The sequence below is a fragment of the Tursiops truncatus genome, chromosome 15 (genome assembly GCF_011762595.2).
Source record: "Tursiops truncatus isolate mTurTru1 chromosome 15, mTurTru1.mat.Y, whole genome shotgun sequence".
Taxonomy (NCBI): Eukaryota; Metazoa; Chordata; class Mammalia; order Artiodactyla; family Delphinidae; genus Tursiops; species Tursiops truncatus.
The window spans coordinates 17,030,802-17,046,218 of NC_047048.1; the positions used below are offsets into that span (position 1 = coordinate 17,030,802).

The window sequence follows — 15,417 nt, forward strand, 5'->3', positions numbered from 1 at the left end:
TGGCCCACAGACGGTTTTAAATGCTTTAATAGCCTTAGTTGTCATCATTTAAAAGCCAGGAGATTTGATTTCAAAATCCCAATTTTCAGTTTCTCTGATCATTTTGGGAGGCCCAAGCCCACATTCCCCATGGCAACAGTTAACCAAAGCTGAGGAAAGGCTGCTTCTGGCCACTTCACCCAATTATGTCATTTGCTTGGGCCAGTAGGCATTTTGAGGTGGGATTCTCTGATTTATAGCATACGGCTTTTCCTTTTTTCCTGGCTGGTGACTGGCCCCAAAGTAAAGGAACCAGGAGAAGGGAAGTGAGTGAGGAGTCGTGGTGGGCTGGTGGGGTGTATGGTGAGGTCAGGGCTCCCCTCACTGTAAATGGCTCTGGGCCCCAAGCCCCTCCTGGGAGGCTAGAGAAGGGAGGAGGACCCCAGTCATCAGCGAATTGACCTGATTTTGACTCACAGAAGTCATTTAGAAAAACAATCAAGGCTTTCTGTGCACCAAATATTTGCTTTTAGATTTAAAAAAAAATCCCAACACCTATATCTTGGCAGCAGCAGGCACTTACAAAGAATGCAACTGTTTCAGTGACTGGGGCCAAAACAAACATTTTTCCTGAGGCCAAACGATTCCAGAATGTTTGGCAAATGTTTCCCACCCCCTTTTAAAATATAGTAAAATTAGCAAAGCACCAACATTAAAGAATATTAAAAATAGAAGAAACGCCAAAGGAAAAAAAAATCACGCATGCACACTCCCCACCATTGGTACAAACGTCCCCATCTTTGCCCGTTCCCTTCCAGCCTTTGTTATGGGGAAGAATCTCCCAATAGTCAGAGCTACTTTGGGGGTGGAGGAAGAGTGATGAGCTGTCTGTCCTTGGAGGAGTGCAAGCAGCCTTCAGCAGGAATTCCCACCTCAAGGGGCTTGCTCTGAAGGATGTCTGACCCTAAAGGATGAGAAGTATATCTGAGCATCCTTTAGAGCTCGGAGGGGGAAGCAAATGAGCAGAGAACACATTTCTTTTAATGCTGAAGTTTCGAATCAGGAAGAAATTGATTCAACCCAGCAGGCCTGTAGCTGTGAATCCTAAGACAGCTGCTTATGTTGGCTGAGTCTCAGTTTCCTCATCTGTAAAATGGGCTCAGGCTTGCGAGGACAGAACCTAGCAGGGTGTGTAGACTATAAGCACTCTGTCGCTGTTAGTTTTCCCCTTTGCCCTTTGAGCCAGTCCCACCCACCATGCCACGCAGTCTCTCCTCCCTGTGATCCCCTTTGTTCTTATCTTTCTGGCTCCATTGATTCACCGTGGAATATTCTCCAGGGGTTGAGCCATTTCTCTGCTGGGCTGTCTAATGCTGGGGGGGTTGCTGACAGAGCACCACTTGGAGTGGATGCTCCAAGAGAGGGAGACCCCTGAGGCTGGAGAGAGGATGTCCGGAGGGCTTCCTGTAGGAGGAGAAACTTGAGCTGGGCTTTGAGTGTTCAATTCAGCAGTAGGTACAAGGGCATTTTAGGCAGGTCCCAGCTTGGAGATGGAAATGGGTCTGGTGTGTTAGGAAGACATGAAGGAGGTGCTTGGGTGAAGGCAGGGGAGCGAGCTTCCGAGAATCAAGAACAGAAGAGTGAGCATGTTGGATCAGTCGAGCCTCCCAGCCCCTGTGCTTGCCCAGGCCGTCAAGAGCAGAGGGCCGTAGTGGGAGGCGGTAGAGTCTCTGCCCCACGTCTCGGCCCAGGGAGCTGCTCAGGGCCGGCTTTGGGACGTCCACGTACTTGCTCGCTGGCCTGAGGTCAAGTACAATTGGGGCCCAGGAGTCATCTACACTGTTCTCCTTCTAACGCTCCCACAGCTCCTCAAGCATGTGGGAGCCCACAGCGGAGCCCAGGGAAGCCTGACGGGGTGGGTGGCTGGGGGGCAGGTGAGGGTGTGGGTAGGTGAAGGGGGGGGATGGAAGGTTGGTGGGTGGATGGCTTGAGTGGGGTGGGTGAAGGGCAGGGCAGGTGGGTGTACAGGGTTGGTGGTGGGGCAGTGGGGATTGTTGGGTGGGTATGTTGGTGAGTTAAGGGGTAGAGACTTGATGAGTTAGTGGATGTGTTGGCAGCTTGGGAAGCAGATGAGTAACCGGATGAGTTGGAGAGTGGCTGGGTGGCCGGATGGGTGGATGTTTCAGGTTACGGGTAGATGTGTGTGTGGGAAGCCAGGCTGGTGGGAGTATTATGGGGTGCTGGGAGGCTGGATGAGGCAATGGTGGGCGTATGGTGTGTTGAGAGGTGGGAGATGCCTGAGTGGGTTCTAGGGCTGTGGCAGGCTCCTGGGGGGATCGTGTGTGAGTGATGGTGGATATCTTGGTGGGTTGGTGAGTGGATGGCAGCGGATACTGGCAGGTGGATGTCTAGGTGTTGGTGGACCGGTGGACAGAGAGGTGGGTGATGGGGGCGTGGCAGAGGTGGAGAGCTGGGTGGGCGGATGGTGATACGGTGAGTGGGACAGTGGGTAGAGAGCTGGGTGCAGCTTGATAGATGGGTGGGTGGGGAGCTGGTGGGCGTCGGTGGGCCGATGGGGTGGGGGTGGAGGAAGGCAGCCGTCGGCACTGACCACACCGTCTCTCTGCAGGATACCAGCCACACATGGGAGATTCCTGGCCCCGGAGCTCTGCACAGGAGGTGCCAGAGCTGAACCGCCAGTGCTGGGTCCTGGGGCACTGGGTGTGACAGCGACCAGCCTGGCTCCAGACCTCGGGCCGTCATCGGCACCAGCCCCCTGCTGCAAGACCACTGGTCTGGCGCCTTTGGAAACCTGGCCTGTGTGGGACACATGTGGCCTGCCCTGCCTGCCGCTGCCTGGGTCTCAGGGTCCTGGAAACAGGGCCAGGGCAGCCAGAGGGACTGCACAGGGCTGCACAGCGTGACTCTGGGACAGCAACTCCTAACTCTCGCCACCGCCACATGCAGAGCCCTGCTGGGTGCAGCTGGGATGCCGGGAGAGACACAGACCTCGGCCACCGAAAACCTGGGACCCACGAGCCAGCCGGGAAGTTCAGGAGGTCCCCAGCGTGCGGAGCCCTGCGGGGGGCAGGGAATGGGTGGGGCTTCCTGAAGGAGGGGCAGTGGCACTGGCACCAGGGGCATCACACAGCAGGCACACAGCAAGGGCTCAATAAATGCTTGTTGAATCTTTCCTTGCCGTGTGTGGAGGCCAGTTGCTCTCTGGGCCGTGGCTGCCCCCTCCTGGCCCCCCCATCAGGTCCCTAAGGAACCTGAAGATGAGATGGCCCTGAGTGAGCTGGTCAGGGCCAGACATTGAAGCATGGGCGGGTGGGGCAAAGTGGGGAACCTGGGGGGTGGGGTCAGGATGGAGCCAGGCTGGCAGGCTGCCTTGGATTCCAGAGGGTGGGCGAGGTGGGGGCCGGGCAGGTGGGAGATTTGGGTGGACAAGAGACAGGCCCTCAAGCCCAGGCGCTAAGCTACCCTGCCTCCCACAGGGACCCTTTACCCTGTGTCTAGAGCCACATTTACATGGAATCTTAAGGCTTAGGTGACTGGGGAAGCATTCCTATAGTGAAGACGAGGGAACCTGGGGTCACAGAGATGATGTAACTTGGCCAAGACCACAGAGCTAGCAAACGGCAGGTGAGGGTTTGAACCAGGACTCCTGACTCCAAGAGGCCTCATCCCTTCCCAGAAGGATTTCTAGAGCTTTCCCTCAAGTAGAGAATGTTTTTCATTCTTTCATAAACCCGTCATCCAACCATCCATCAGCCATTTTCCATCCATCCATCCACCTCTCCAGCCAGCCAGCCAGCCACCCATCCGTTCATCCATTATCCACCCATCAGTGGTCTTTCTTCCTTGTATCAGACGTCCATCCATCGTCCTTTCATGCATCACCCATCCTCATTATTCAACCATCCATCCATCTGTGTATCCATCTATCCAGTGATATAATTCATGTGTCCCTACTATGTGCCGAACACTGTGGTAGGCGCTTGAGACAGGACACTGCACCATCCAGAGAGGGCATCTGTCCTCACGGAGCTCACAGGTGGGCAGGACACATAACTAGACAGATGATTATATAGGACAGTGTGCGAAGTGCTCTGGGACCAGGCAGCCTGGATTCAGATCCCAGCTCCTCCACTTGACACCTTGGGCAAGTTACCTGACCTCTCTGTGCCTCAACCCCGTGGGCACATGGGGGTCATCAGCACACCTACCTCTTAAAACTATTCTGAGGGTTAAAGGAGGGAATGTATGTGAAGCTTGTAGAACGGAGCCTGGCACACAAACGCTCTGTCGGTGTTTGCTGTTACCTCAATGAGGGGAACTGAGGGGGGGACGCTGCAGGAGCCCAGAGGCCGCACCTGCTTGCTGGGGGCGGGGGAGTGGTGGTCAGGGGAGGCTCCTGTGGGAAAATGACATTTAAGCTGAGATATGAAGTTGTCTAGATGTTGGGCAGGCAAAAATGTAGAGGGGAAGAAAGTTGGGAACATTATAGGAACTTTAAGATAGTCTAGATGGCAGGTGGGGAGAGAAGGGAGAGCAGCGGAGGTGATGAGAAATGTGGCAGCAGAGGTCGGTGGAGCCAGAGGGACTCTGAAGCCTCTTTAGGATGGAGCAGCAGGGGATGCTCTCAGCAGAGTGGGAAGCGCCCAGCTGTGCATTCCAGGAAGGTCCCCGAGATGCGGGAGGACGGCCCGCTTCCTCACCCTCACCACACCTGAAGGGAGAGAAGAGGGTGGGCTGCTTCAGCACGGAGGCCCTGGGATGGGACAGTGAAAGCAGATTCAGGAGCTAGTCAGCAGGGAGGATAGGCCGATGTGGGGGGAGGAGAGGGGAAAGTCAGCGATGACTCTCAGGCTGCGGGAGGCGGGGGCAGGGTCAGATGTGTTGAGTCTCAGGTGCCTGGGGGACACCAGGTGGAGGTGTGTGCTATTCATTCATTCATTCATGCAGCTGTGAAGTCAGTGATTCATTCATCCAGCAAATATTGCAGACCTACCGTGAGGGGTGGGAGCTGGGTCTGGGACCCAAATAAAAAGGCTTTGAGTGTCAGGACAAGAGGGTCAGGCTTTGGCCTCTGGGCGAGAAAAAACCACAGCAGCAGAGCGAGGCTGGGCAGGGGCGTGTCCAAAGGGAAATCTGGCCCAGGGCCCCTTGGAGCTCTTTATTCTCACCCAGGATCCTTTCAAAGTTACAAGTGGACCACAGAGGTCCGGGAGATGAGTTTCATTGACACATGGGAAAAATTTTCATCTATTTTAATAGTTGTGTTCATGTAAATGTGTATTAGGAAAAAAATGTATAACGGGCACATTAGTGCCATGATTTCACAGACGTTATTGCTTAAGATGAAACCAAAGTAGGCATTTAAGTTCAAAGGAAAAACGTTGGCTTAAAGAAAAATATTAAATAAATAATCGTGGAAGTGGTATGTGATTATGGTACGCGGACGACTCAAGCGAGGGCCATTCTTACCCTCTGCTCAGGCCAGAGAGGGAGACGGGGAGGAGGGAGGAGGCCCATGGGACCGCTCAGGCTTCAAGTCCTTTTGGGCACCTGCTGGGCGGTGGGGAGAAGTAGCTGTCTTTCGGTCTCACAGAGGTTGCAGCAAGAAGGCTGCAGGTTAGATTAAAGGAAGCACTTCCAGGCAGGCCAGGTGAGTGATCCCGATGAGTCCCTACTGAGAGTTACTGGAAGGGTTGTCTTCTTGCAGGGAACAAATGCCACACTGTCTGTCTGAACCTGGGAGGAGGAAGGACCACCTGGTTTGAAAGCAGGGGTCCTGGGTGAGCACACAGAGGCTTGGATGGGGAGGCAAAGGCGCCCTCCTCCCGCCCCGGCGGACAGCTTTCCCAGCTGCATCCCCTGCACTGAGCAGACATGGATAGAATGACCATCCGTCTGTCCATGGATAGAATGGCTGTTGACCTTGGATGTTGACCTTGACCCCCATAGGTTGGCCTGACCCACAGCCCAGAGTAGTTCTTATGCAGCCTGTTCTGCCCTGGGCACCTGCTCCCAGCCTCCCTGTAGCCACACACCCTGGGCTTGTGTGCACACGCCAACCTCGACATTGTATAAGCTTGAGTTAGCAACTTGTACGTGCACAGCTGCTAACCCACCCTTGCCTGTGTGCTCCCACTGGCCCTGAGCACGCGCTCCTGTGGGCACGTGCTGGCCCTGGACACGTAACAGCCCTGGACCTGTGACTGCACATGCCCCGTGCCCTGAAATGAGGCTCTGCCCTCTTGTTTGCTCACGTCACCCCCTTTCTCCCCAGGTGCCCTTGGGGCCATGGTCCTTCCCCTGCCCGGGGGCTAGCGGGCAGGTCCAGGCCTCTGGAGGTCACTGGGCTGACTGCCTTCTTCGGCTGGTGGCTGTGATGAGCCGTCCTCCCCGCCACCAGCACCAAAGCCAACCCATCCTGGCCACACACTCCCTCAGGTAATGGAAGCGTCAACTTGATTCATGGCCATTCCTCTGCGGCAGCCAGGCCTGAGGACAAGGCACGCTGGGAGGCTCATCTCTGGGAAGAGCTGCTGCTTCCAAGGTGCCGACTCCTTGTTTGGGAGGAAGTGGGGACAGAGGAAAGCAGCTGGGGCTGCAGAGTTAGTTCAAATCCTGAGACCACCGCTGGCCTGCATTGGGCCTCATTCATTGAGAACTCTTTGCTGAGGGGCTTCCGTGTGCCAGGCGCTGAGTGTGCACTGGAGCTGCCACGGTGAGTCAGAAAGACACTGACTCTATTCTCATGGAAAGTACATTCCAGGGAGGAGACAGAGATGACTTTAATAATTCTAACAAAAATATCAGTTCAGCTTCTGCGAAGTGCTGTGTAGGCGAACCACGGAAAGACCGGATTTAAACTGCAGGGGTGAGGGCGGGCCTCTCAGAGGAAGGGCCATGGCAACAGGGATTGAAGGATGAGGAAGGAGGTGATGAGGCGGTGTGGGCAGAAGTCACAGCATGTGCAAAGGCCCTGGGGTCGACACGAATGCCGTGTGGTTGTGTGTGACACAGGGACAGTATGCCTGGCGCTCCAGGCGAGGGCATGAGGGCTGCTACTGAGCAGGCAGGCGTCTGGGGTCAGAGTGTATGGGGCCTCGTGGATTACGGCAAGTTTGGCCTTCACCTGGAAGGCCGCAGGGAACCTCGAATAGGAGGGTTTTAAGAGATGGACACATCAGCTCTGCGTTTTGGGAAATTCATCCAGGTCTGGGAGATGGGGTGCAGGGCAGAGGCAGGGTGACCAGAGAGGAGCTGCTGCAGGTCCTGGAGGGAGATGGGGAGGGGGTGAGGGGCGCCTGGATTGGGTTGGCCTTTCTCTGAGCCTCCCTTTGGGGCTTTGATACTGTGCAGGCAGGGATGCTGTAGGCCACACGAGGCCTTCGTGGAAACCAGGAAAGAGTGTCCTCTGAGTGGATGACTTAGAAAAGCTCCTGTCCCCAAAGCACGAGAGATGGGGCCCTGGAGCACACAGCCTGGGAGGCCTGGAGTTTAGCTCCACCCCTCACCCCTCACCCCTCACCCCTCACCCAGGGCCTCTGGGCAGTGAACGAATTACACCCTTGTGCTGGTGGACAGCCCCGCCGTGGGACCGAAGATAAACTCAGCCCAGCCGGACCACCAGTCATGAGGAAAAGCCAGTCACCTCCGCGTGGGGATTTACTGCACAGACAGAAAATCACGGCGCGGGACCTCTTCCCTGTGCCCGCACAGCCCGGCCCACCATACCCTGGAAATTGCTTCTCGGGCCACATTTCACCCCGGACTGACGCTGTCTGAGCCTCTGCCTTCGGGGAGGCCGGTGGCTGGGGGATGGCCAGAGGCCTGGCAGGGGAGCAGGCAGCGGCCAGGACTGGCCAGGACATTGGGGAGGGAGGGGCCCTGGGACTTGGGGGGCGGGGAGCGGGAAGGGGCCTCTGCCTGGGAGAAGTTCCATGGCATGAGGCCAAGATGGTGAGTCAGTGCACCAAGCCCCCTTCCCTGGACCCTGCTGACCCTCCCCCAGAACTTCCAGGGTGAGTGGGTGGGTGTCAGGGGTGGGAGGTGCAGGCAGGGTGGGTTAGAGAGAGGAGGCGAGGGAGGGGCTCGGAGCAGGGACAAGAGCTGGTGGGGGAGGGGAGAGCACTCACTCTCTAAGGCCAGTGCCCTTTGAGGACGACCAGCTGAGGCTGGAGGGCATCCCAGAAGTTCAGGTGGGCGGAGCGGGAGAGAGTGCCGCACCGCTCTGGTGAGGAGCCTCGGCCCAGAGCTGGGCAGCCCTGGGGTCCCACCTCAGCCCCCAGGCCACTCTCTTACTGTGAAAGCCTCAGTTTGCACACCTATAAAATGAGGGCAATCGGGCTTCCCTGGTGGCGCAGTGGTTGAGAGTCCGCCTGCCGATGCAGGGGACGCGGGTTCGTGCCCCGGTCCGGGAAGATCCCACATGCCGCGGAGCGGCTGGGCCCGTGAGCCATGGTCGCTGAGCCTGCGCGTCCGGAGCCTGTGCTCCGCAGCGGGAGAGGCCACAGCAGTGAGAGGCCCGCGTACCCCCCCAAAAAATAAATAAATAAACATGAGGGCAATCATGGAACTTAGCCAGCGTGCTCTCCCTCCCAGGAGATGCCCCAAGGGCACCCAGAGCGACTCCACAGAGCAGGCACGGCTGGCACCCTGCGACCTGGGTAAGGAAGCTGAGGAAGCGCGGGGCACAAGGTCACTCGAGAAGGTTGCACAGCTAGGAGGCGGTGGGGCCGCACTTGAGCCCCGGCTGGCTGGCCCCAGGGCCGTTGCTCCCATCAGCAGCACGCTGGGGAAAGGGTACCCTGGAGGTCTTGGTGTCTGACGGTGATGTGCACCTTCAGTGACGAAACCCCCAGAGCATCCAGCTTGGTACGGGCTTCGCCTGCGTTGGCTGTTATTATTTTTGTTGTTATCATCACAGAACACGACTACCAAAGGCTGCCCCTTTGGCAGGGGCTGAGTGGAGCAGTTTCCCAGAGGCTGGGAACCTGGAAGTGGTGTCGTGACTGCCACGTAGAGGTCCAGGGACATGTCTGACCGCCAGCCCCATGGCACATTGGGACACACGACAGACGCCTCGCCTGCCTCCCCCGGCCCCCTGGCCTGGGCCTGTTGCCTGACTGGATGTTTGAAGCTTGAGTCCCAGGCCCCCAGGATAGCTCTCTGCGTGCCTAGGAGGCTGAGCCCCACCCCTGCCGGGCCCTGCAGCACTGTCACCCCGTCCCCCCTGCTCTTCCACATGATCAAACTGTCTCTGTCTCAGGGGTGCCAAGTCGGATGCTGTGGAGGTGTGATGTCGAGGCCAGCGAGGCAAAAGGGGCTGGTGGGGACTGTGGTGATCCGGGAGGAGCTGCCGGGCTCAGGGCCAGCTCTGGCTTTGGGGACCATCTGGTAATGTGGGATGAGAGCTGCCAGAGCTTCCGGTTTTTCCAGAGAAGCAGGGAATTGCCAAACCAGTGCAGCCACCCAACCCCGAGGAGGCCGAGCCTCCGGACCGTGAGCTGCCGTTCCACTCCGAGGCCAGGGGGTGCCTGGAGCCTCAGGAAAGGGCCATCCTGGCTCCAGGTGGGGTGGGAGGTGAGGCCTGCGGAGGGACCCAGGGCATCTCAGCAAACGTGTCTGGGCATGGGGCAGTTATCACCTGTCTGGCTACAGAAACAACAGCCTTGGCAGGCTCTGCGGGACCCTCTGGGCCCTTCTGAGGTCATGGTGCCAGTGCTGGAACTGTTTGGAGCCAAACAGACAGACAGACAGAAGCAGGCCCTTCCCACTGTAGATCAGAGAAGGCAGGTCCCCAGGGCACAGAGGCCTGGGGGAGGCTCCCCTGGGAGCCTGTGCCTACTCTTCCTTAATCCTCTTGTCAGCTGTGGCCAAGATTCATTCCCAGCAGACCATGCCTGGGTACCAACAACCCCCTGCGTGGTCTGGGTGCCAACTGACAGCTATGGTTTGGGGCTGATTTACACCCCTGTGTTTACAGGGTCGGGGTGGGATGCAGGGAACAGGAAGCGGGATGTGGAGAGAGAGGAAGGCCTCTGTTCTCCAGGAGGGCTGGGGGTGGGGACTGTGGCTCCAGTCCAGCAAAGGTTACCCCACTGACCCCTGCCTTTCTGCCCCTGGGGATTGAGGGGCGGGGCTGAGGCCTCAGGAGTACTCCCCTCCCTCCCTTTACCTCCCTGGAGAGGCGAGGAGGGCTGGAGGGAACCAGCCCTGGGCACTCACCGAGCCGGGGGTCAGGGACCGAAACCTCCCGGGGGCCAGGAAGGGAGGGAGGGCTGACGTTCAGGCTGAGCTGGGGTGGACGGTCGGCTGTGCAGGACTTGTAACCAGATTTATTTGGCTCACTCAATGTTTACTTTAAACGATTTAGAGCCAACATTTAAAAGTCCGATTTCACATTAAAAATAATGAAAACACCTGGATTCCTGGCTTCCCTTAAAACCCCTGAAGATCTGGCTTTGCGGGACCCTGGGTGCTGAGCTGCAGCTGCCCCCTAGAAGGGGCCCGTGCTGCCCTATTGACCAGGTCCTTGGAGGCCAGCTTTGCTCCCCGACGTTGCCTGCCTGGCTCCTGAGCAACAGGGACCCAGGCCCAGGGCCCCGGCTGGTGGCTGGACAGGCTTAGACGTTGGGATGCCCGGCCGGCCTCACAGCCCACAGCTGGAGTGCGGGAAGGGCTGGCCTGCGTTCAGGGTCTCCAGGGCTGGCGCAGAGACACAGCCCTGGCAACACCAGGGTGGCTGGCAGAGCAGGGCCCTTCTGTCTTCACAGGAACTCAGAGGGGAGCAGGGGCCGGGGCGGGCCCCCTAGAGGCCCTGCCATCTTCCTTACATTCGGGCAGGACAGAGGCCCTCTCCCCTCTCACTGGTTCAGTGGAGGGAGGTGGGGTCTCCAGAGGGCCCTCTTACCTAGTGCCAATGCAATTGCTGGCAACCGAGCTGCAGTCTAGACCCCTGGCCCCTTCGACTGAACCTTCTGCCCACTCAAGGGCTGCTTTAACCAGAAGCCAATGCTCACCCCTAAGGGATGCAGGGGCATGGGGAACTGCAGGAGGAGCCAGCAATCCAGCATCCGGGGGTTGGGCTTTCAGAATCCACACATGCTGAAGGGAAACCCCAGGGCCCAGGGAATTTCACCCCATCTCAGCTCTCCCTTGGTTATCTCAGGATTTGTGTATTGACTAATAGCTCCCCAAGCTGTGTGTCTTGGGCAAGTTACTCAACCTCTCTGTGCCCTGGTTCCCTTGTCTGTAAAAGGAGGAGCATAATCATACCTACCCTACAGGGTTGCATGTGGATGAAATGAGTTAATTCCAGGCAGGTAATAACCACTATAAACGTACGGGCTTCTATTACCTGGTCAGGACCACGACCCCATTTGCAGGTGGGAAAACAGAACAGCCAGCCTCCAGTGGACTGACTCAGTTCTTGGCGGCAGCACAGGCTCCCTCTATCTGACCCCAAATCCAGTGCATCAGACCATATTCTTAACAACATCTTTTATTGATTTTACAAGAGAAAAAAATAGAAAGTTATTTTAGAGTTAATGCCTGTACAGCTTTTTCTCCCCCTGAATTGCATGGTACATACAATTATTCTGAACATCAACTGAGATCCTGGGAGCAAGTGTGTGCGGTTTTCGTGCAAGCTCCCGGACACGTCTGACCTGTAAACATGCCTCGGTGGGGATGGAAGGCTGGGCTCCCTTGAAACCCGCGGCACTGGTTTTGGTCACTAAAAGCTGGTCAGGTCTCCTGGGAGCCCCCAGGCCCCAGAGGCACTTGCCACATCTGGGGGGTGAGCAGGGCAGCCGGGGGCTTGCAAGCTACAGAAATGATGGATCTTCTCTGGGAGAAACGATTCCTTATCTTCACATCAGCCCCACGCTCCAAATGAGAAGCGCATTTGCATAGCTGCTCGGCTGAAGCTGCAAAGCTCATAAAGTATCTGCTGGGGCTTTTGGTTGCATAGGAACTACTTAGAGTACAGTAACGCGGCGGGGCTGGGCCGGGCGCCAGGAAAACAACGGATTAATATTTGGAACAAGAAATTACCCACCACTGGGAAACCAATTAGGTCCCTGATCCGAGCTTGTTACACGGGTGGAAATAGATGCGTTTTGGGCTTCACGCAGCTGGGGGGTGCAAGGCCTATTTCCAACTTGCTGGGAAGCTGCTCGATGAGGGAGAAGGGGTGGGGACCCCCGGCAACAAGAACCTCACTGCCCGATGCCCAGGACACGGGGTCAAGGACAGATGGAAAGGGAAACAGCAAGCGCGAAAAGCCTGGATCAGACCGAGGGCAGGGACAGGCGGGGAGTGAGGGCCCCGCCCCCTCCAGGCTAGTTCCAGCGGAAGGGGGCGGGGCTTCTGGGGCCCGAGCGTGGGGCCGGGGCACCGGTCCTCTGGCTCCGGGCCCTGCATCCAGACGGCATCTGGGTGTGTCCTACTGGCCTTCCGGGCTATGACGCTGCCCACCTGTCCTATCTGGGCCGGGCAGCACCGCAGGGACAAGGCTCCGCATGCCAGGGTGGGGCCGGCTGCAGGCCACCGGTGGGCTCAGCTCCCTCCGTTGCCCAGCAGGACACATGCCCTTGGCAGATCCCTTCTTGGGCTTGACCAGAGGACAGAGGCCCTGCAGGACCGGCTCGCCTCAGGGGATCCCTCCTTCTTAACTGGGCCTGGGCGGGACCCAGGATGGGTGAAGGGGTGGTAGCAGTCCAGGCTAGACATCTGCAGGGGTCCAGGGGAAAGTCCCACCTGCTCAGCTGGCTCCGCAGCCCCCAGATGAGGCAGGGAGGTGGTGGGGGTGGGAGCTGCTGGCCCCTCAGCGGGGGCCTCGGAAGGCAGGACTCTACGCCTGTCGGTGTTGGTGTCTGACGCCTGGCCTCCTTCGCCCGCTCAGCCCTACTCCAGGCCCTGGCATGGCTGGCCACGGTACCTTCCTGCCTGGAGTCAGGCCGAGCCCGCGGATCCCACGACAGGCCTCAGCAGACTCGGGCCCTGCTTTGCTGGATCTCACGGTAGAGCCACGGAGCCAGGGGACCCCAGGCTCCCCGCAGCTGGCCCAGGACCGCGGGGGACAGTGGAAGGCCACACCACACCACTTCTTCCACCTGCCCAGAACTCCTGTATTTCCCAGGGCCATTCACCCCTTGAGTCCCTTCTCTCCAGCGGGCTCCCTCCATGCTGCAGCTCCCTTCCAGCTCCTGGGGTCTGGGGTCTGGGGTCTGGGCTGGCCCACACGGAGGCCTGAGGGCGGGGGACATGGGTGCTGAGTTGGGGCTGGGTAACGGAGCCCCACCCTGGCTGAGAGGACCAGCTCCCCCTCCTTCAGCGGTCAGCACCGCCAGCGTCTCGCTGTCTCCTTCTCGCTGATGCAGGTTTTGGGGCGTAAGGCTGTCGAGGGAGAGCACAGAGGGAGCAGTGTCACCCAGCCGCCATCCCCGAGGGCTGCCCCATGCCCTTGGGGTGAAATCCAGACTGCCCGGGGTTGCCATTCACGGCCCCTGGAGACCTGGCCTCCGCCCCCAGCAGCCTCGAGCTCCCTCTGCCTGACCAACCCTGAGCATCTTTCAGGATCCAGCTCGAGCATCCCTCCTCTGGGAAGCCCTCACCCTGTGCATCCTCTCCTGGTTTCCAGTGGCCCAGGGCAGGACAACCCTTTCAATATAGCGCTTCTGCCCTTAATGGCCCTTTTCCCCCTGTACATGCAAGGCTTGGCTTCTGGGAAGCACACCACATTGCTCCCGGGGTTCTGCCCCCATCAGCCCCCCCACAGCTCCCCGGGGAAGGCTCCTGGGTGGAGGAGAGGTGTCTGAGAGCTGGCAGGGGCGAGAGACAGTGTGTGATGCTGCCAGCTCCTTCTCTGTTCTGGCCAGATTCCTGAAGGGGGGTGGGAGGGGTGCTCTGGGCAGAGAAGGAAGCTGACCTGGGTCAGCTGCATTCTGCTTCCTTTTCGAGTTGGTAACGATTTGGTTTTCATTCATCATCTGCACGTCCTGCCCCTCCACCTGATTACTGCAGGGAGGGAAAAGCCAGAAGGTTCCATCAGGCTCCAGGCAGCGTGTCCCTGCCATCCTTCCTCGTTAGGTCCGGCAGGGGAGGTGATGGGGGAGGGGAGGTCACGGGCTCGGGGCGCACCTGATGGCGGTGTGTTTCTCCTGGTGACAGATGTCCGTGTCCTCGGTGAAGAGGATGGTGTGGTAGGGTACTGTGGGCTCACACGTGGGCAGGATGCCCCTGACCAGGTGGCCCACCATGGCCAGGATCCCATTGTACACGAGCAAGTCATCCACCAGGAGCTGGACAGACAGAGGAGGGGCTGTGTGGAGGGTGGCGTGTGGTCCATCATCCCCCTCGTCCTTCCCACGTGTGACCTCGGGCAAAGTGCATCACTGCTCAGAGCCTCGCTTATTAGGTGCGCGGCCCGTGTTATGACTTCAAACCTTCACGACGACCAGGAAAGGCGCCTGGATTAGCCCCACATTGCAGATGGGGAAGCTGAGGCTCAAAGGGCTAAAATCTTTCGCCCATGTGGCAGGGCATGGCGAACTCGGGTCTCTGGTCCCCCAGGGCCCTAGCTCTCCCTACCCCAGAGTTGCCTCCGGCAGGAAGAGCTCCCTACACGAGTGCAATTCAAGAAGAAAAGATGAAAGAAAAGCCACTTTGTTTTTTTCGGGGTGATGATTCGATCACTCGGAGGTTTTGAATTCACGGTTGGATGGTACAGCTCCCTGCCTCTGAGGACCAGGCATCTGTGTCTAAGGTTGCAGCCGAGAGAAGTAAGTCAAACTGCGGCAAATGATAATTGCCGGCAGCCTAATTACCAATGAGCATAATTACCTCAAAAAACGCAGCCAGTAAGTACTTACGCCAAACTCCTTCACCCCTCGATGGGGTGTTTTCGCGTAATTCCACAGTTTGATCATTGACACCGTGGTAGGCCGATCGAAAATCACATAAACCCGGTTCACCTGTCAGAGAGAAGAACTCATTAGAACAGGCATGTTTGGGAACAGAGGCACTGGGCTGGGCCCGGGGTGCCAGGCGTGGGCCGGGGCGCGAGGAGGGTGGGTGCCCGAGGCAGTGCCGGCCCAGGTGGGCCGCCTGGGCTGCTCGGGGCCGCTGTGCGTGGGGTTCCCGCCGCCTTTCTTCTCCTTGCAGCCCATCTTGAGTCAGGTCACGTGTGGCTGTGTTTGCAACAAACCGCTGAGCTGGCTGTTGAAAGGCCTGTTTTCTGGGCCTGGCATGGCCGTCACTGAAATGCCTGTGGAGAACTGGGCGCGCCCTTCCCTTTCCTCCACGTCAGGTCCAGAAACACAGTCTGGGGCTCCAGGGGCCAAGGGAACGGTCCCCAGCTCCAGAGTCAAGAGGCACGACCTCCGAGCAATCAGGACAGCCTTGACCCCTGTTTGTCCT

At 58.3% G+C, this 15,417-nt stretch overlaps 2 protein-coding genes across 2 annotated transcripts in view; one reads left to right on the forward strand and one right to left on the reverse strand.

Annotated features, from left to right (window-relative positions):
• Window positions 1–3,295, forward strand: part of GSG1L (GSG1 like) — a 218,095-nt gene extending 214,800 nt beyond the window's left edge. Inside the window, exon 7 of the mRNA XM_033840695.2 lies at window positions 2,609–3,295. Coding sequence (XP_033696586.2) covers window positions 2,609–2,706 — 98 coding nt within the window. The 3' untranslated portion in view covers window positions 2,707–3,295. The remainder of the gene's footprint in view (window positions 1–2,608) is intronic.
• Window positions 3,296–11,481: 8,186 nt separating this feature from the next.
• The window catches only part of KATNIP (katanin interacting protein), a 201,408-nt gene continuing 197,472 nt past the window's right edge, over window positions 11,482–15,417 (reverse strand). Inside the window, exons 25-28 of the mRNA XM_033841133.2 lie at window positions 14,871–14,972; window positions 14,140–14,300; window positions 13,928–14,016; window positions 11,482–13,395 (exon numbers count right to left, since the gene is read on the reverse strand). Coding sequence (XP_033697024.1) covers window positions 13,337–13,395; window positions 13,928–14,016; window positions 14,140–14,300; window positions 14,871–14,972 — 411 coding nt within the window. The 3' untranslated portion in view covers window positions 11,482–13,336. The remainder of the gene's footprint in view (window positions 13,396–13,927; window positions 14,017–14,139; window positions 14,301–14,870; window positions 14,973–15,417) is intronic.